The 22,439-nt window shown below is 44.0% G+C and overlaps 1 protein-coding gene across 2 annotated transcripts in view; it reads right to left on the reverse strand.

The window, feature by feature from the left end:
* The window catches only part of LOC130284866 (hemoglobin subunit beta-2-like), an 81,844-nt gene extending 59,405 nt beyond the window's left edge, over positions 1 to 22,439 (reverse strand). For both annotated transcript variants that reach the window (XM_056535745.1, XM_056535746.1), the window contains exon 1: positions 22,197 to 22,439. In XM_056535745.1, coding sequence (XP_056391720.1) covers positions 22,197 to 22,261 — 65 coding nt within the window. In that variant the 5' untranslated portion in view covers positions 22,262 to 22,439. The remainder of the gene's footprint in view (positions 1 to 22,196) is intronic.

Here is a 22,439-nt window from a genome sequence, read left to right on the forward strand (position 1 = left end):
AGTAATAGTTTACTAATACACTTATGCATCAGTAATAATATAATAATAGAATCACACAAGGGAATGGAATGTACCCCCCCCCCCCAATAAACATACCAGAAGCAGCATGAAAAATGTAAGCATCTAAATTAGTGTAGGAGAAGTACATAATTGCATACAGTATATAAGAATGTACGTTATAAACATCTCTCTCGTTTACTACTGTTGTATTAACCTCTATTAACGTTTTAGGGGGGCTTATTCAAATGTATTCTCTTATTTTTTTTACCACATGCAGTCTGTGAGCAGACAGCATACTGAGGGAGGGGGCGGAGACCTGCACAGTGAGGCCACGCCCCCTCCCTTTGAGAGGAATTCAGACTAGTGAGCTAAATTAAAAGTGTAATAAAAAAATAAATAAAGGTGCTAGACACATAAAAATTAGATGTCCATGGTCAGGATTAGGTACTGAGTGATATATATAAAAATATATTTTTTGTTGGATCTGAAGGGTACGCTTTAAGGACTCAGGAATGGGGGCATACTGGTACGCCCTGCGTCCTTAAGAGATAAAGCCTGCCACTAAAATACCATTATGATCAATTTCCTATTCCATATCTTGTTTCATACACAAGAACTCTGCAAGGAATTTATTATTTCCAGATAAATCCTTATACGTCTCTCAAACAGACTTACAAGGGATGCATGTAACCGTATTTTCTTTATCTTTTATACTGTATCAGTATACTTGTATGCTCTTTGACTTTCTGAAAAAAATGTTAAATAAACCATTATAAAAAAAAGATGCCCCCTTTTTGTATGAAATTTCTGTCAACTTTCTGAGACAATAGATCCCTAAAAACTGTATCCATGTCCTGGACACACAGTGGGGGGTGGCTCATTTGAGATAGTGCTCTCTGCAAACTCTTATTGCCGTCTTCACAGTTCAGAAGCTTCAGTCACTTGTTATTAATGCTTAAAAGTGTACTCCACTGCAAGACATCTTATACCCTATTTAAATGGCAGGGGATAAGATGCCTGATCATGGGGATCCCGCCACTGCTGCCCCCCTGCAATCTCCCGCAGCACCCAGCGTTCTAAACAAGCGCTGGGTTCCGGCGGCAGTGGTGGAGACATCACGGCCCACCCCTTGTGATGTCATGCCACGTCCCCTCCATTCATATCTTTGGGAGGGGGTGTGGCGGCTGACACACCCCCTCCCATAGACATGAATAGAGGGGGTGTGGTGTGACATCACAAGGGGCGAGGCCGTGACATCATGATCACGGGCACCCGTTCCAAACGCTCTGAATAAAATGTTCAGAATGCTGGGGCATGGGAGTGTCCCTTTAAGAGCAAAAAGGGGGTATTATTAAAAGTCATAACTATTACGGTGTAGGATCTAAAAGGCCCACTATCACTGTTTGTTGATACTCTTACTGTGTTGGGTACAAAAGGCACCATTGCTTTTCAGGGAAACAAATGAGGGCATTGCTGTCTTGGGCACCACTATTGTCTGGGGCACAATTTAGGGCACTAAGTGTTGGCACTAATATAAGAGGGCCCTCTTTTTTCAGGGGCACTTTCTGTGTTTTGTCATAATTGTAACTATAAGTAAAGAATTTGCAAGCAGTGTGTCACATAGCAGCAATAGGAGGAAAATAGAGGAGCAACAGGCACAGAAGGAAGGGAGGGTGCTGGAAAAGTAAAGTGCCAATGATACGTGGGCAGCAAACTCTGCAAACACATTGGAGGAAAAGTTGCTTAGTTGCCCATAGCAACCAATCAGATTGATTCTTTCATTTTTTAGAGGCCTTTAGAAGCGATCTAAAACTTTTCCTCAGGACAGGTTTTGATAAATCTCCCTCATTGTAGCTGTAAATTTTCGTGATGTTCTGGAGCTTTAGAGCATATGTCCCCTGTTATATGTTCTGCTTGTATCTGCAATATATGAGTATCATATATGCATACTGGTTTTTATTTATTAACAGTATGATGGTATTATTGGGTTAGTATGTCTTGGTAATGACAGTGGCTCTGGTGTTACAATATTATCTGGGCCTTTAATATATGGGAAGCCTATTGGCTGAATTTGTGTGAGGGGCGGGAGCTCCGCCCCCCCTCCCCCCCCCCCCCCCCCCCCACGCATTCAGGCGGGGTGTCAAGTAGTTGTGGTTAGGGGCGGGGGTATATAACGCCCCTGCTCCTACGGGAGGGGCGTACGTCACATTTTGCGGAACCCTCCCAACCCTCCCTCTTTTCAATTATCCATCACAGGGCATGCCCACTATAGGCGTGCCCTCCATCGCGGTCATTGGGCACAATTCTGACCGTTAGGTTTAGTATATTATTTTCCATACAGGTACGTATGTATTGCTGTAACCACGAGCATGAGCGTGAAGCCCCGAACACAAATGTATTGTAATATAAAGGTAATGCTGGTGTATTTATAAGTGTTGTGAATTCACAGTATGCAGGTCATATTTAGTCACTGTATGAAGGTAATATTTGGTTGTAGTATAGTGATATTATCTGATAACTATATACAGTTTCTCACAAAAGTAAGTACACCCCTCACATTTTTTGGAAATATTTTATTACACTTTTTCATGTGACAACACTAAAGAAATGACCCTCTGCTACAATGTAAAGTAGTGAGTGCACAGCCTGTATATCAGTGTTTAATGTTGTTTCCCCTCAAAATAACTGGACACACAGCCATAAATAAACCTTGGCAACAAAAGTGGAAATGTCCAAACTGGGCCCTTTTAGCCATTTTATCAGCAGGTGTCTTAATTTTAATTATCGCTCTCCTACTCTCTAATACTGGACGTTTAACATGGCACCTAAGGGCAAAGAACTCTATTAGTATCTGAAAAAAAAAATTGATGCTTTACATGAAGATGGTCTAGGTAATAAGAAGATTGCCAAGATCCTAAAACTTAGCTGCAGCATGGTGAGCTGCAGCATGGTGGAGACTATACAGTGGTTATACAGAACAGGCCTCGCCATGTTCGATCAAAGAAGTTGAGTGCACATACTCAGCATTTTATCCAGAGATTGTCTTTGGGAAATAAACGTATGAGTGCTACCAGCACTGCCGCAGAGGTTGGAGCAGTGGGTGGCCAGCCTGTCAGAGCTAAAAAAAAAAAAGGTATGACTCACACTGCATAAAAAGTGTGTCTTGCCTACAGTCAAGCATGGTGGTGGTAGTGTCGTGGTCTGGGGATGCATGAGTGCTGCGGGCACTGGGCAGTTACAGTTCATAGAGGGAACCATGAATGCCAACATGTAATGTGACATACTGAAGCAAAGTATGATTCCCTCCCTTCAAAAACTGGGCCACAAAGCTGTATTCCAACATAATAACAACCCTAAACACACCTCCAAGATGATCACTGTTATAGAAGCTGAGGGTAAAGGTGATTAACTGATTAAGTATGTCTCCAGACCTAAACCCTATTGAGCATCTGTGGAGCAGAAGGTGGGGGAACGCAAGTTCTCTAAATTTCACTAGTTCTGTGATATTGTCATGTCAAATGAAGGACTCCAGTAGCAATCTCTAAAGCTCTGCTTAACTCTATGCCCAAGAGGCTTAAAGGAGAACTGTGGCACAACACTTTTAACTTCCCCTGTGCTTGGGCTGCAGAAACTAAAAAAACAAACTCACCTTCCTACATTCCCCTGTTGTGCTGATATCGACATCCCATTACTCAAGTGCTGCTCTGCTTTCTACTTCTTATGCTCGCTACGTCACACTGCAGTCAGCTCATCGCCTGCCGCAGCGATGTCCGGCCTTGGCTGGTGTTAGACTGAGTGCACTGTCATGTAAGGAGCCCGGGCAGCATGTAGAAGGCGGGATGCCAATATCACCGCAACGGGGGTACGTAGGGAGGGGAGTTAAAGTTGTTTTTTTTTAGTTTTTGCAGCCCGGGCATAGGGGAAGTTAAAAGTGTTATGCCGCAGTTCTCCTGTAATGAAGAACTGGAAAATAATGGTGGCCCAATTTGAACATGTTCACTTTGTCTGTTGGGTTATTTTGAGGGGACAAAACATTAAATACTTTTATACAGGCTGTGCACAAACTACTGTACATTGTAGCAGACTGTCATATCTTCAGTGTTGTCACATGAAAAGATAGAATAAAATATTTACAAAAATGTGAGGAGTGAACTCACTTATGTGAAACAATGTACAAGCCCAGATTTATCAAACTGTGTGAGAGAAAAAAGTGGAGAGATTTTCCCACAGCAACTAATCACAGCTCAGGTAACGAGCTCTGGTAAAGAGAAAACGGTGCTGTGATTGGTTGCTTTGGGAAAATCACTCCACTTTTTTCTCTCACACAGTTTGATAATTCTGGGTCACAGTGTATGTAAAAACAAAAGGAAAAACTGGGTCACAGTGTATGTACAGTATGTAAATAATTATGTGTCTGTTGGGACCGGGGGGGGGGGGTGTTGTATCTCGTCTGATTTGTACCCTCATCTTTTAAGACCCAAACAATGCCCCTAAAAGTGATAGAGATCAACACTGCAGCTTTCTCCACACTGCATTATGAATTGACTGAAAGTACTTTTTCTCACCAAATTACTTTACATGGCCTCTTTTTCTATGACTGATGGTGCATTTAAACTCACATTCATGGTGAGGAGGAACAGAGGACTCAGAACCACTCTACCAGGGATCCCAGAGATAGGCTTTAGTACATTTATCACCTATCCTGTAGAGAATTTATAAATGTGTATCATGGGAAAACCCCTACGTGTTTCTCAACATTGTCAGGCATGTGTAAAGGTCATATTATCTACAAATTTTCTTCATATAGGGGGAGATTTATCAAAACCTGTGCAGAGGAAGAGTGGTGCAGTTGCCCATAGCAACCAATCAGATTGCTTCTTTCATTTTCCACAGGCCTCTTTAGAGGCCTGTGGAAAATAAAAGATGCAATCTGATTGGTTGCTATGGGCAACTGCACCACTCTTCCTCTGCACAGGTTTTGATAAATCTCCCCCTATACTCCTCAAAGGACACAAATGGTGTAAAAGTAACATATTACAATGAAATATATTACCATGAGGTCCATTGTGAGCCTTGCAAAATATTGTTATCTTTCTGATCCCAGTTTTTTTTTTTTTTAAATCTCTACCCTCATTGCAGAAGTAGGTTGTCAATATCTATCTGCAGGCATTGTATTTTTGTTTAACAGCACACCCTTCTTCAGTGGATATTTGCTTAAACATGTTTTATCAATGTAAGGGAAATAACTGTAAAGTAGAACAATTTATTTATTCATTGTATGTTATTTATTTCAGGAGAAAGAACTGAAAATATATAGTCCATGGGTATATTTCATAGAACCCTAACATACTATGCCTACAATGCTCTGTACACTTGTATTAAAGGGGTACTCCGGTGAAAACCTTTTTTCTTTTAAATCAACTGGTGCCAGAAAGTTAAACAGATTTGTAAATTACTTCTATTAAAAAATCTTAATCCTTGCCGTACTTATTAGCTGAATACTACAGAGGAAATTATTTTCTTTTTGGAATGCTCTCTGATGACATCACGAGCACAGTGCTCTTTGCTGACGTCATAATAATAATAATAATAACAACTCTTCATTTATTGCTGTCCTTAGTGGGATTTGAACCCAAGGCCCGAGAGCTGCAAAGCAGCAGTGCTAACCACTGAGCCACCATGCTGCCCTTTGGATATATCTGCTATGCACAGTTGCTAAAATGGACAGCAAAGAGCACTGTGCTCGTGATGTCATCAGTGTTCCAAAAAGAAAGGAATTCACTCTGTAGCATTCAGCAACCAATAAGTACTGGAAGGATTAAGAATTTTTAATAGAAGTAATTTACAAATATGTTTAACTTTCTGGCACCAGTTGATTTAAAAGAAAAAAGGTTTTCACCGGAGTACCCCTTTTAGGTTATTTTGGCATGTTCCTTGCACAAATAAATGAGGAAGGGCACATCCAGTGTTTGGTATGAGAAAAATCCTAAAAATGTACAAATCCTAAAATCTACAATTCAAATATTTTTGATTGGAACATAGAAACGAAGTCTACAAGTAACATCCAATTCTAATTGCGATCAAAGTATGCCAAGTTTATAGATCACAACCTTCTTTCTGGGTTTCTGTTTGAAACATAAGTGTTTCCAAACAGACGGTGCTGGGTTTATGAGAGGAAATGATTCTAATGGACCATAATTCTTAGATACAGAACATGTGCACATCCTCTTTTAGTTACATCATCAACTTTGTAAATACACCCTAAGGACACATTAACAAGCTGTTATATGCTATTTGGGAATAAACCTATTAGGAAGAGACACTGGTGGAAGGTGATGATTCCAAAGACCTCTATTAGACCCCTGAGATTTATTATTGTGTCAGAGCTTGGATCAGGTGCAGGATCGCCATAAGGCTGCATTTTTCACTTGTCAGTTTTTTTTGTTTTTTTTTATTAAAACTGCCACTGCAATTCTGGAGCCAAAGCCAGACGTGAATCCAAAAGGAATGAGAAATATAAAGGAAGCATTTATACTTCTCCTTACTAATTTTGGCTTTGGCCCAAAATCTGCAGTGACAGTTTTAAAAAAAAACATCCAAGTGGAAACGCAGCCTTACTCTGGTGAGCCGATCTACTAGATAGCATTTCATATTTTTTATTAACTATACAATTTCGGGGCTTCATATCCTTTTTTAGAAATGAGTGATATGAAATGTAGAAAGTCTAACAGACTGATTTTTAGTTCTAACTCACAGATTATAGTTGGGGAACTTTTTAAATTGAGTTAGGCTGGGTTCACACTACGTTTTGTCCCATACGGGAGCGCATACGGCAGGGTGGAGCTAAAAGCTCGCGCTCCCGTATGTCACCGTATGCGCTCCCGTATGTCATTCATTTCAATGAGCCGACCGGAGTGAAACGTTCGGTCCGGTCGGCTCATTTTTGCGCCGTATGCGCTTTTACAACCGGACCTAAAACTGTGGAATGAATGACATACGGGAGCGCATACGGTGACATACGGGAGCGCAAGCTTTTAGCTCCCCCCTACCGTATGCGCTCCCGTATGGGACAAAACGTAGTGTGAACCCAGCCTAAGTCTTCTCGCTTGTAGCACATATTTAGTCTAAAGTTAGGGCTGTATGAGACAGCTAGAGTCACCCTGTAAAGAAGCGCCAATAAGCATTCTTTTAAAGCTGTCGCTGAAAGGGTTTGTGTTCCCATCTCCTGATACCATAATTTGCGGAAAATATAGAAGAAATATTTTGTATACACAGGGGAAGATTTATAATTGCTTTTAGGGCATTTTTTTGTCTATGTTTTGGCATAGTTCAGGCGCAAGTAGCATATTTAGCGTCTTTTATGCGTCTTTTGATAAAGACAGTTTCGCTTTTTGCCTAACCGTAGAACTTTTTCTTTTTGACCATGCAGTGGTCACGTATTTATAATTTGCGACATTTGTCAAAAGTCGCTATTTTGTGCGCAAAGCTACTTTTTTAGGCGCAAAGCTACACCGCCTTCCAGTAGGCATGAGAATCACTTCTACCTTCCGCAATTCAACCTTTAACCACTTGTGGATGACAGGAGCTGAGCGCGGGTCATAGATTGGTGGTCCTGGCGGCTATCTGCCACAAGTACCCATCTCTAATGCCAGACATTACCAATCACAGTTTATGCCCGGCTTTAAACCCTTAGACACCGCAATCAAATTTGATTGTAGCATCTAAAATGCAAGTAAAAATGTCCAGGCAGCTTTGTGAAAGTAGGTAAAAACACCTAACCTGCCAAATTCAGGACCCGGGAAAGTGTCATCTTCTTCCCTCCCTCACAAGCATCTAGAAAAAGTGCATGTAGTAGAGCTTTTCCCACCACAGCAGAGCTGCGCAAAGTTCAGTATCCTGCTGCACCTTCTTGATAAATAAAATGCCCGCTAGTCAAACCCACCACCCAAATAACCGTGGGAAAATAGCTCTACCATAGACATTCTTTGATAAATCTGGGCCACAGTGTTGTGAATAAGGTCTTCCATATACTAATTCATCTTGCGGCCATTATCTGTATGTCTTCCTTGCTTTCAGTAGTTTTCGGCTTGGTGATTTTGCTTTATTATGTTGCAAACATGGGGTGAGTTTTAAAGTTTTCTCTGGGTCAAGTTGAGAGAGTCCAACAACCCATTAAATCTATTGAACAGTAAACCAGATTTGCTTAAAGCATTGCCGGTTTGATTCTATGAAGTAGCACTTTCCTGGATTGGGAGGACATTGCCTGGCCTAGGGAATTCTAATAATGTACTTGTTTCTCTCTAGGGTACCCTATGCTAATTGCATTAAGTGCCATGGGAAAAAATCAAGGGAAAAGTGATACTCTCCAAAGTGGGCCAATTATAAAGGTTCATCTGGCAACAATTGTGTAAATAAGGTGATGGGAGCCATGATGGTAAAGTGTTTGGGCAAAAGTTGATATCATTCTAAAATAAACTAACTAAAAATCTAATGTTCCGTACCACTGTCATTAGGGCTCCAATCACTAAGAAGAACATGACGGCTAAGGCCACTGATTGGCTGCAAAGGTCATGTGTCAGCTGCTAGTAAACAGAGACCTGGGTACCCACTAGAGCTTCTTTATTGGATGGGTGTGTAAATTATTTTCTTATTCTATGACATTTAGGTCCCCTAATAAAAATGTTTTATAGGGTGGATAACCCCTTTAACACATAGGCCTCCTTTACATATGTGCGTTGTCAGTTTTTTTTCCTTCTGATGCTGCAGAAAATGCATCGAAATGAAAATGAAGCGAGAACTGATCCCATTCATTTGAATGGGACAATTCACACTCATCAAGCGTTTCAGTATGTCCAGCGATCTGTCCGACAATCACAAACAATGGACGCCGGATGATGCACAACTGATGCCAACTCAGGCACTTCTGGCATCAGTTGTGGCAATTTTCGCACAGTTTCACCGGAGCCAGATACGGCATATATGTAACTCTAGCCTTATCCCCTATCCACAGGATTAGGGGGAGGTGCATGATGGCAGGGACCCGACTAGAAATGAGCGAATTTTTGAAAAATTCGATTCGGTCGATTCTATGAATTTTCAGAAAAAAATCGGTCTGAATTTATTTGCGGTGAATCGCTATTAAAAGTGGCTATTTCCGGCCTACAGAGAGCCTCAAAATGGATGTAGTACACTTTGCCTTGCTGTAACACGCACTGTTATTCAGTATGACATGTAGAATCCCTGTCGCAGAGAGGCACAATGACAGAGCCTGGCATCAGTATGAGGAGACCATATAGTGGCTGAATGACACAGCATGGGGTGGCGGCAGCATGAGGAGACCATATAATGGCTGAATGACACAGCGTGGAGGTGGCGGAAGCATGAGGAGTCCATATAGCCTCAATAGGGGTGTAGAACACTTGTCCTAACATGTATAGGGAGTGTGCTGTCTTAGTGTAATAATACTGTTATTCAGTATGACATGCAGATTACAGGCCTTGCTATTAAAATCAATGCCGCAGAGCGTCTGGATGTGGCAGCAGGGAGACCATATGGTATCAAAATTTAAGAGAATAAAGATAATTTTTATGTAAATTTTATTTTATTTAATTTGAATTTATTTAAATTTTTTGAGAACCCATTCTGGGGAGCATGGAGCTGGCGGTCAATCCGCTAGGTGAGATAGCACCTGTTCCAGCCCTGCCTCTCAGCGCCCTCCTGACTGGGAAAGTGTGAATGTTTCATTTAATTAGTTATGGTTCATTGTTATCACTCTATCAATTTTTTTACATTTAAATTTAAGATTTAATAATAAAATGTGTGGTTACAAAAGACCAAATCCAACAAGAAGTCACATGTCACATGGCAGCAACATGAGGAGACCATAATCTAGCAGAATGACACAGCCTGGAATTGGCAGCAGCAAGAGAAGACCATATAGTGGCTAAATGACACAGTCTGGAGTTAGCGGCAGCATTAAGAGACCATAGGGCCTCACAATCCCTAAGATAAAAATATGAATTGTTTAAATTTAAACTGAAAATTTATGGTAGCTAGTGCTCCATAAAAATGTTTCAGTAATGTCCCAGCAACATGAGGAGACCATATAATGGCCGAATGACACAGCCAGGAGTTAGCGATGGCATGAAGAGACCATAGGGCAGTGATTCCCAACCGGGGTGCCGCGGCATTTTGCTGTTTAAAATTTCCTGCCCCGGCCTGCCGCACCTGTGACTCACGGCACTGAAGGGGGAAGGGAAGTATGTGTGTGCTTTGCTGTGCGTGCGCACACAGTGTCCCCGGGGTCCCTCTGCAGCCCAGTGAGTGAGTGCCCCGGCAGTGTAGTGACCCATGCCCCGGCAGTGTAGTGGCCGGTGCCCCGGCAGTGGAGTGACCCATGCCCCAGCGGTGTAGTGACCCGTGCCCCAGAGTCCACCTCCCCCCTGCGGCGCAATGAATGAGTACCCTGGCGGTGCTCTGCCGGATTCCTGTGCCGGTGTAATGACCCATGCCCCAGCGTCCTCCTCCTCCTAGCGGCGCAGTGAATGTGTGCCCTACCGGAGCAGGGAGGAACATGGAAGCTGCGCTGGATGCCAGAAAAATGGCTTGCTTAAGGTACTGTACCCTTTCCACCCCTCCCTCTTCTTAACCCTGTCCAGCCCCCTCCTGTCACCCATGTGCACCCCCCTGTCACCCATGTCCACCCCCTCTCTCACCCATGTCCACCCCCCCATCCCACCCATGTCATCCATGTCCACTCCTGTCATCTTTGGCCACCCCTCTGTCACCCCTGTCCATTCCCCTGTAACACATGTTCACCCCCCCCTCGTCCACCCCTCTGACCACCCCCCAGTCTACACCTGTCACCCATGTCCACCCCCCCTATTCACCCCTTTTTCACTCTTGTCCACCACTCTTTTAACCGCTTGTCCACCCTCCTGTCATCCATGTCCACCCCTCTGGCCCCGTCTCCCATGTCCACCTTGCCCACCCCCCTATCCACCCCTTTGTCATCCCTGTGTCACCCATGTCCACCCCTCATTGTCCAGCCCTCTGACCACATCCTTATCACCCATGTTCACCCCTCTGTCCCTTTGTCACCCCTGTCCACCCTTGTTACCACCCATGTACACCCCTCTGCCACCCATGAACAACCCTTTATACCCCTGTCTCCCATGTACACCCCTCTGTCTCCCATGTACACTCTTCTACACCCATCTGTCTCCAATGTACACCCCTCTGTCTCCTATGTACACCCCTGTCACCCATGTACACTTCTCTACACCCCTCTTCCACCCATGTACACTCCTCTGCCACCCATGTTCACTCGTCTACATCCCTCTGCCACCCATTTACACACTTCTACACCCATGTACACTCTTCTACACCCATGTACACCCCTCTACACTCCTGCCACCCATGTACACTCCTGTCACCCATATACACTCCTGTCCACCCCCAACACCCCTTTGTCACCAATGTACACCCCTCTATAACCCCCTTTGCTCTCTGTCACCCATGTACATTCTTCTACTCTTCTACACCCCTCTGCCACACATGTACACTCTTCTACACCCCTCTGCCACCCATGTACACTCTCGTACACCCTTCTGCCACCCATGTACACTCTCCTACACCCCTCTGTTACCCATGTACACTTTTCTACACCCCTCTGCCACCCATGTACACTCTTCTACACCCCTCTGCCACCCATGTACACTCTTACACCCCTCTGTTACCCATGTACACTCTTCTACACACCTCTGCCACCCATGTACACTCTTCTACATCCCTCTATCACCCATGTACACTCCTACACCCCTCTGTCACCCATGTAAAAAAAAGTGCGGAGTCTAATAGGTTTCTTTTGCAGGTTTAACGGTAAAGAATTGTGGCTGGGAGAAATTGTCATGATGGCCGGGCCAGATGGAGAAGAAAAGGGAACGATGCTGATTAGAGAAGACGTCATTTGTGAGTTGGTGTCTAAAAATGTCTGTGACGCTTTTGCCTTTTTTTTCTTTTTGCTCGTCAACTTCGGTCAGGGTGCCCGAGCCGAAAAAGGTTGGGAAACACTGCCATAGGGTATAACAATCCCTAAGATAAAAAGATGAATTTTAAATTGAAGTTTTATGGTAGCTAGTGCTACCATAAAGATGTTTAGGTAATATCCCAGCAGCATGAGGAGACCATATAGTGGCTGATTGACATGGCCTGGAGTTAGCGGCAGCATGAGGAGGACACCATAGGGCTTTACAATCCCTAAAATTAAAAGATGAATTTTCAAATTTAAATTGAATATTTATGGTAGCTAGTGCTACCATAAAAATGTTTAGGTAATGTCCCAGCAGCATGAGGAGACCATATAGTGGCTGAATGACACAGCCTGTAGTTGGCAGCAGCATGAGGAGGACATATAGTGGCTGAATGACACAACCTGGACTTGGTGATAGCATGAGGAGACAATAGGGCTTCACAATCCCTAAGATTAAAGGGGCACTCCAGTGGATAACTTTTTTTTTTTTTTAAATCAACTGGTGCCAGAAAGTTAAACAGATTTGTAAATTATTTCTATTAAAAAAATCTTAATCCTTCCAGTACTTATTAGCTGCTGAATACTACAGAGAAAATTCACAGAGCTCTCTGCTGACATAATGACCACAGTGCTCTCTGCTGACACCTCTTTCATTTTAAGAACTGTCCAGAGTAGGAGAAAATCCCCATAGAAAACATATGCTGCTCTGGACAGTTCCTAAAATGGACAGAGATGTCAGCAGAGAGCACTGTGGTCATGATTTCAGCAGAGAGCACTGTGTTCCAAAAAGAAAAGAATTTCCTCTGTAGTATTCAACAGCTAAGTACTGGAAGGATTAAGATTTTTTAATAGAAGTAATTTACAAATCTGTTTAACTTTCTGGCACCAGTTGATTTAAAAAAAAAGAAAAAGTTTTCCATCGGAATACCCCTTTAAAAGATGGATTTTTAGGTAATGTACAAGCAGCATGAGGAGACCATATTGTGGCTGAATGACACAGCCTGGAGTTTGCGGCAGCATGAGAAGACCATATGGTGGCTGAATGACACAGCCTGGAGTTTGTGGCAGCATGAGAAGACCATATAGTGGCTGAATGACTCAACCAGGAGTTTGCAGCAGCATGAGGAGACCACATGGTGGCTGAATGACACAGCTTAGAGTTTGCGGCAGCATGAGGAGATCATATAGTGACTGAATTTTATAATCACTGCCGCAGATGTCTGGATGTGGCAGCAGGGAGACCATATGGCGCCAACATTTAAGAGAATAAAGATCATTTTATGTAACTTTTATTTAATTTAATTTAATTTGAATGTATTTAAATTTTTTGAGTACCCATTCTGGGGAGCATGGAGCTGGCGGTCAATCCGCCAGGCGAGATAGCACCTGTTCCAGACCTGCCTTTCAGCGCCCTCCTGACTGGGAAAGTGTGAATGTTTCATTTAATCAGTTATGGTTCATTGTTATCGCTCTGTCAATTTTTTTACCTTTAAATTTAAGATATAATAATAAAATGTGTGGTTACAAAAGACCAAATCCAACAAGGAGTCACATGTCACATGGCGGGACATAGACAGAGCCTAGAGGTGGCAGCAGCATGATGAGACCATAATCTAGCAGAATGACACCGCCTGGAATTGGCAGCAGCAAGAGAATACCATATAGTGGCTGAATGACACAGTCTGGAGTTGGCGGCAGCATGAGGAGACCATAGGGCCTCACAATCTTTAAGAGGGACTCCCTGCCTTCATCTCCACTGCATACTGCCACAGTGTGTCTGGGTCCTCTGTCTCGCCTTCCTCATAACCCTCTGGCTGCTCCTGCCCCTCCTCTCCTGTCAGATGACTAGAAAAACCGCCCATTTTTCAAAACCAAAACTGTGCTCCTCCTCCTCCAGTTCAGCATTGTGAGATGTAGGTGCCATGTCTCCAGTGCCCTGACCAGCCATTGTTTCTAACACGTGTTGTAGGAAATGAAACAGTGGAATGACGTTGTTCATCCCATAATCCTGGCAACTGACTAATAATGTGGCTTCCTCAAAAGGGCCTGAACAAATGGCAGGTGTCACGTATGAGCTGCCACTGGTTGACATTGAAGTTACACAGGGGAGTACCCCTATCCGCTTGGATCATGAAGAAATCAGTGGTGGCTTTTCTCTGTTCGTATAGTCGGTCCATCATATGGAGGGTGGAATTCCAACATGTGGCAACACGCAAATCAGACTATGTTGGGGGATACCATTCTGACGCTGCAGCTCAAGGAGGGTGAGCTTTGCGGTGTATGAGTGGCTGAAGTGCATGCAAAGTTTCCTTCCTATTGTTAGGATGTCTTGCAAATGGGAGGAACAACCAGATTGAACATGTGTGCCACGCAGGGCGCATGGCTCAGCCTTCCTTGTCGCAGCGCAGACAAGATGTTCTTCCCGTTGTCAATCACCATAGTTCCCATTTCCAGTTTTCGTGGAGTAAGACATGGTCTGATTTCTTTCCGAATTACTTTTAGCCATTCCTCCCCTGTGTGACTCTGTTCACCAAGGCAAACCATGTGAAGAACAGCGTATGCTGAAGGGGCATTGAGACTTATCAGTGCAGTGGAGGCCGAGGACACGGTGGAGGATGAGGAGGCAGAGTCGCACACTGTCACGGGACAAATGGCCTGAGAGTGTGAAGGAGGAAGCGGCGTGACCTGTCCAAGTTGCTTTTGTGGCTGTGCAGAAACCACATTCACCCAGTGGGCCATAAATGAAATGTATTGTCCCTTACCATAGTTACAGCTCCAGACGGTGTTGCTGTGCACTTTGGTACACACTGAAAGGCTCAAGGACTCGCCCAACTTCTCTTCCACAAAATTGTGCAGGGCTGGTACTGCCTTCTTCGCAAAGAAATTAAGGCTTGGGAATCTCCACCTCGGCTCGGCACAAGCCATCAGTTCTCTGAAAGGTGCAGAGTCTATCACTTGAAAAGGGAGGGACTGCAGCACCAGCAATTTGGACAGGAGCACATTCTGTGTGGTTGGATTAGTGGGCACATACTGTTGTCTCTTGGACATGGCTTCGCCAATGGATTGCTGGCGGAATGACTGACTCAAAGTAGGAGGAGCAGGAGCATCTGGAGCGACAGAAGGAAGGTATGACACACAGCTCCCTTCGGCTGAGGTGGTGGAGCCTTAGCTGGCTGAAACAGGGAGTGTCGAGCCACTGGGTGATGCAGCAGGCTGGACCACTACATCGGAGTCACGGTGCTCCAAGGCCACTTTATGGTGGCGCAGAATATGTTGACGCAGGGCCACGCTTCACCTTCACCTTCTGCTGGCACATCTTTCATGTGGCTATGTTAACCTTCTCTGGATGCTTGATGAAAGACTGCCACACCACCAAGTAGCTTATTTTCCCACCAACAGTCCTCACTAATTTAGTGCTACTGTCACCGTCTCCAGGAACCCCTGTTCCACTACCTCCTGGAAAAGTAGGCTGGCACGAAGAAGGTGGTCTCCCAGGCACGTTTGGCTCCAGAATTTCCACTTCTGCCACCATGCTGACTGCCAACCATGCTACCACCTTGCTGGCTCAGCTGCTGCCTCACGGGCAACCTGCAACCCTCTTCTCCTGATAATGGAGAAGCCCCTTCTGCTCCCAATTGCGATCAGCTTCATCATCTTCAACAAGTGTCTGCACGTCACTGATGTCCTCCTCAGGTTCCTCAACAGTGTCTGCTTCATTAACCTGAATCCACAGCATAAGGTACTTCTGTAGAGGAGGGAACAGCATAGGACAGAGGCAATGGGAGGACGGGGACTGCTCCCAGGCCATGCCAACTGAGGGTTGTGTCTGAGGAACCTACCGACTGTTGACTGGGGGTATCAGATGTCACTTGTGATGAAGTGGATGACCGTGTTAACCAATCGATAACGGCAGATGGGTTGCTGGTCGAGACATGACCTCTAGCTGATACCAGAGATCAGGCTTCTTGCTGCGACTCCTGCTGCCAGTTGCCTCTAGTCTGCTGCGACCTCTGCCTGTGCCTGAGGAATTTAGGCCTCTGCCACTCCTCTGTGCATGTCTTTGCACTTCTCTGCCTGACATATCTAGTGTGTATGTGAGGGGAGTACAATACACTCCACTATGCTTAAAACAGTATTTGCCTAGAACAGCAGCAGGTGTGTACTTTTGGCTGGCATTTTACAGTAACTAGGCTCTTAAGACTTTATCAGGATCAAAATGGTACAACACTTAGATGTACGTATGTGGTATGAACTTATGAGGCCAGTAGAATGCACTCCACTATGCTTAACAGTATTTGTCTAGAACAGCAGCAGGTGTGCACTTTTGGCTTTCCTTTCACAGTATCTAGGACCTTGAGACTTTAACAGGAACAAAATAGTATACCACTTAGATGTACGTATGTGCTATGCACTTATGAGGGAAGAAAAATGTGCTACATTATGCTTAAAAAAGTATTTGTGTACAACACCAGCTGGTGAGTACTTTTGCCTGGCCTTTTTCAGTATCTAGGCCCTTGAGACTTTAACCTCTTCAGGACATAGGGCGTATGGATACGCCCTGAATCCCGAGTCCTTAAGGACCGAGGGCGTATCCATACGCCCGTGGGAATTCCGGCCCCCACCGCTAGCCGGTTGGGGACCGGAGCCGGATGCCTGCTGAAATCGTTCAGCAGGCATCCCGGCATATCGCCCAGGGGGGTCATTATGCCCCCCCATGTCGGCGATCGCCGCAGATCGCTGGACAATTCAGTCCAGCGATCTGCGGCGATTCCGGGTCAATCGGGTCTCCAGTGACCCGATGACCCGGAATTACTGGCTGTTCGGGGCCGTCAGAGACGGCCCCGAACAGCCAGAGCCTGCAGGGGTGAGGTGGCACTGGTGCCACCTCACGATCGCCCTGATTCGTCGGCCGGATTACCGGCCGACCAATCAGGGCGCCTGCTGCGGGTGTCACTCCCGCACCCGCTCCGCCCCTCTTCCGGAGGACGTGAGCGGGTGTGGGAAGACGACCCCCGGTGCTGGGGACCCCGATCCCCGGCGCCCCTGTTGGGATCGGGGCCCCAGGAGCAGCTGCGGCGGCGGGACTGACCTGCAGCGTCTGGATCGTTGGAGGTGAGTGACAGCCTCCTGCTGTTGCTTAGCAACAGCTCCCAGCATGCAAAAAGGGCATGCTGGGAGCTGTAGTTATGCAACAGCAGGAGGCAGACCACCACAACTCCCAGCATTCCCTTATGGGCATGCTGGGACTTATGGTTTTGCAACAGCTGGAGGCACATTCTTTCTATGGAAAAGTGTACCTTCAGCTGTTGTCTAACTACAACTCCCAGCTTGCACAAACAGCTAAAGTGCATGCTGGGAGTTGTAGTGGTGCATCTGCTGGTTGCATAACTACAACTCCCAGCATGCCCGTTGGCTGTCGGTGACTGCTGAGAGTTGTAGTTTTGCAACAGCTGAAGGCACACTGGTTGTGAAACTCAGAGTTTTTTTTTACCTAACTCAGTGTTTCACGACCGGTGTGCCTCCAGCTGTTGCAAACTACAACTCTCAGCAGTCACCGTACACCATGCACCGTACATGCTGGGAGTTGTAGTTTTGCAACAGCTGGAGGCACACTGGTTGTGAAACACTGAGTTAGGTCACAAACTCAGTGATACATAACCAGTGTGCCTACAGTTGTTGCAAAACTGCAACTCTCAGCAGTCACCGATAGCCAACGGGCATGCTGGGAGTTGTAGTTATGCAACAGCTGGATGTCCCCCCCAATGTGAATGTACAGGGTACACTCACATGGGCGGAGGATTACAGTAAGTATCTGGCTGCAAATTTGAGCTGCCGCAAACTTTCTGCTGCAGCTCAAATTGCCAGCGAGAAACTACTGTGAACCCCCGCCCCTGCGACTGTACCCTAAAAACACTACACTACACTAACACAAAAAATAAAATAAAAAGTAAAAAGCACTACATATACACATACCCCTACACAGCCCCCCTCCCCTCCCCAATAAAAATGAAAAACGTCTGGTACGCCACTGTTTCCAGAACGGAGCCTCCAGCTGTTGCAAAACAACTCCCAGTATTGTCGGACAGCCGTTGACTGTCCAGGCATGCTGGGAGTTTTGCAACAGCTGGAGGCACCCTGTTTGGGAATCACTGGCGTAGAATACCCCTATGTCCACCCCTATGCAATCCCTAATTTAGGCCTCAAATGCGCATGGCGCTCTCACTTTGGAGCCCTGTCGTATTTCAAGGCAACAGTTTAGGGTCACATATGGGGTATCGCCGTACTCGGGAGAAATTGTGTTACAAATTTTGGGGGGTATTTTCTGCTTTTACCCTTTTTAAAAATGTAAAATTTTTGGGAAAACAAGCATTTTAGGTAAAAAAAAAATTTTTTTTTTACATATGCAAAAGTCGTGAAACACCTGTGGGGTATAAAGGTTCACTTAACCCCTTGTTACGTTCCCCGAGGGGTCTAGTTTCCAAAATGGTATGCCATGTGGGTTTTTTTTTGCTATCCTGGCACCATAGGGGCTTCCTAAATGCGGCATGCCCCCAGAGAAAAATTTGCGTTCAAAAAGCCAAATGTGACTCCTTCTCTTCCGAGACCTGTAGTGCGCCAGCAGAGCACTTTTCACCCCCATATGGGGTGTTTTCTGAATCGGGAGAAATTGGGCTTCAAATTTTTAGGGGTATTTTCTGCTATTACCCTTTTTAAAAATAAAATTTTTTTGGGAAAACAAGCATTTTAGGTAAAATTTTTTATTTTTTTTTTACATTTGCAAAAGTCGTGAAACACCTGTGGGGTATTAAGGTTCACTTTATCCCATGTTACATTCCCCGAGGGGTCTAGTTTCCAAAATGGTACGCCATGTGTTTTTTTTTTGCTGTTCTGGCACCATAAGGGCTTCCTAAAGGTAACATGCCCCCCAAAAACCATTTCAGAAAAACGTACTCTCCAAAATCCCCTTGTCGCTCCTTCCCTTCTGAGCTCTCTACTGCGCCCGCCGAACACTTTACATAGACATATGAGGTATGTGCTTACTCGAGAGAAATTGGGCTACAAATACAAGTAAAAATTTTGTCCTTTTACCCCTTGTAAAAATTCAAAAATTGGGTCTACAAGAACATGTGAGTGTAAAAAATGAAGATTGTGAATTTTCTCCTTCACTTTGCTGCTATTCGTGTGAAACACCTAAAGGGTTAAAACGCGGACTGAATGTCATTTTGAATACTTTGGGGGGTGTAGTTTTTATAATGGGGTCATTTATGGGGTATTTCTAATATGAAGACCCTTCAAATCCACTTCAAACCTGAACTGGTCCCTGAAAAATACTGAGTTTGAAAATTTTGTGAAAAATCGTAAAATTGCTGCTGAACTTTGAAGCCCTCTGGTGTCTTCCAAAAGTAAAAACTTGCCAATTTTATGATGCAAACATAAAGTAGACATATTGTATATGTGAACCAAAAAAAAATGTATTCGTAATATCCATTTTCCTTACAAGCAGAGAGCTTCAAAGTTAGAAAAATGCTAAATTTTTAAATTTTTCATCAAATTTACGTATTTTTCACCAAGAAAGGATGCAAGTATCGACAAAAATTTACCACTATGTTAAAGTAGAATATGTCACGAAAAAACAATCTCGGAATCAGAATGATAACTAAAAGCATCCCAGAGTTATTAATGTTTAAAGTGACAGTGGTCAGATGTGCAAAAAACGCTCCGGTCCTTAAGGCCAAAATGGGCTCCGTCCTGAAGGGGTTAACAGAAAATAAATAGTACACTACTTAGATGTACGTATGTGGTACGCACTTATGAGGGAAGAAAAATAAGCTACATTATGCTTAAAAAAGTATTTGTGTACAACACCAGCTGGTGAGTACTTTTGCCTAGCCTTTCACAGTATCTAGGCTCTTGAGACTTTAAACAGGAACAAAATAGTACACCACTTAGATGTACGTATGTGCTATGCACTTATGAGGGGTGAAAAATGCGCTACAGTACGCTTAAAAAAGTATTTGTGTACAACACTAGCCAGTGAGTACTTTTGCATGGCCTTTCACAGTATCTAGGCCCTTGAGAAAAATGTGCTATAGTACGCTTAAAAAAGTATTTGTGCACAACACCAGCAGTACACACCAATGCTGCAGCACACAGTCGCTGTGTACTACACCCAAAATTGCACTTTCTCTCTCAATCTCACTCCCTTCCCTATCAGTGCTTCTAGGCAGGATTTGTGCTTGAGCTGAAAGTTAAACAGATTTGTAAATTACTTCTATTAAAAAATCTTAATCCTTTCAGTACTTATGAGCTGCTGAAGTTGAGTTGTTCTTTTCTGTCTAAGTGCTCTCTGATGACACGTGTCTCGGGAGCTGTCCAGAGTAGAAGCAAATTCCCATAGCGACCCTATTCTGCTCTGTGCAGTTCCTGAGACAAGCAGATATGTAAGTAGAGAGCACTATCTCCAGACAGAGAAGAACAACTCAACTTCAGTAGCTGATAATTATTGGAAGGATTAAGATTTTTTTTTATAGAAGTTATTTACAAATCTGTAACAGTTGATCTTAAAAAAAAAGTTTTTTCCTGGAATACCCCTTTAAGGTGGTTGGTATTGATGATATCTCTTTAAGCATATGAATTGAGGTAATATTATAATTTATATTTAATTATTACTGCACTATGGTGGTGTATTTAATTACTTATCAGGGACTAATCAGTCTGGTTTTCAGATGTATTTCTACAATAATGAATTACAGTATTGAAGCTCTGTGTTACCTGGTATCATATAATATTTTTGTATATAGTTCTGCTGCCGTGATTACAAACCAAGTGTGGGCGGAGGCGCGAAAGACCAGCAGTAGCGCTAGTGAATATCACAGGTTTTTTTTTCTAAGTGCGGCGTGCATTCGCAAAGTATTACTAAGAAGGACTTGGTCGGCATAAGTATATAGACATGCGCAGGACTTGCTGAACTCTCACGTGTTTGCGAGTGCAAGTTCCGAAGTCCGCCGACATGCACGGGATTTCTCAGAACATCACAGCAAGGTGTTGCAGGGTGTGACGTTACATACAGGCAGAGCTGGCCGATCTCCATTACGCAATTGGATTGGCCACTTGGCAGCAGTAGGTACTGACATTATATCTTGCATTATATCTTGCATATATCTATGCATTGTGATCGGACGTGAGGTGCTGCACAGCAATGGTGAGATACCACCTAGTCCATAAATACCTCCACGGCACACGGGGAAGCATGCAGACCTCTATACCCCCTGATGAGGGTGATTAATCACCGAAACATGTAGAGAGGGGCTTTGTTATGTGGTTTTAAATAAGTACTATGGACCCTGGAATACTGATATAAGTGGAGAGTTACTCCATAACAGTGGATAGCCTGACAGGCTTCCATATTTGATATAATTGCGTGTGGATTTGCCCACTCCTATATATGGGGTCCATTATACTGAAGTTTTAACACTTACTGCTATCATGGTTCTGATCTTATGTTGCACACATTAAAAGTTAAGTTTTAGGGAGTGATACTTATAAGGGCTTTTGTACCCCGAGCTCTTTATGAGCTTTTGGGGTAATTGTGTATTCTATTGCTAAAGGGAACCCTGCATTCTCTGGTTTGGGGGTTCTTGTGGTATATTTTTCCATGAAATTCGCAACGAATTTGGATTCGTAAGATTCGATTTGCTCATCCCTAGTCCCGACTGCAGCTCTAATAGATAATGAATGGAACGGCAGTGCACAAGCGTAAAATCCAACATTCTATTCTGACTGAAGACTCAGGACCTGTTTTATAGATCAATGGTGGTCCTAAGAGTCGGATCCCTAAGATCATATACTTATCCTGTTGATATGGGATAAGAGTTAAAGGTTGTACAATTTCTTTAACTGCTAAAGCTAGATGTGCCATTGAAGGGAATGAGGTTCTCATATATGGTTTTGTAATAGTTGAACAGTTATACTAACCACTATATTAGGCTAGGTGCCCTAACACATTTCTCTATGAAGGTAACTAAATATTTGAATCCAGAACATTGAAGCAATATATTATGGTCTCAAATTTTGGAATGATGAAAAATATAAAATATTTAGGGACATATGTTCAAATGCCGCTATAAATACATGGTAGGTGATAGCACCTATATAAATTACTTACAAGTTGGAAGGATGCTGCTTTGTGCACAGTTGTACCAGTGTACTGAAATGTGCTTTCTTGAGCATGGGGACCTTGTTGAATTTCAGTACTTCACAATGTAGTGTCACTAACTGTTTTCTTGGTGACTATGGTCCCAGCTGCCTTGAGAACATTGACAAGAACCTTCCGTGTAGTTATGTGATGTGTAGATTCCTCACCGTTCTCATAGGGGGAGATTTATCAAAACCTGTCCAGAGGGAAAGT

This window comes from Hyla sarda, chromosome 8 (genome assembly GCF_029499605.1).
Source record: "Hyla sarda isolate aHylSar1 chromosome 8, aHylSar1.hap1, whole genome shotgun sequence".
NCBI classification, from domain to species: Eukaryota; Metazoa; Chordata; class Amphibia; order Anura; family Hylidae; genus Hyla; species Hyla sarda.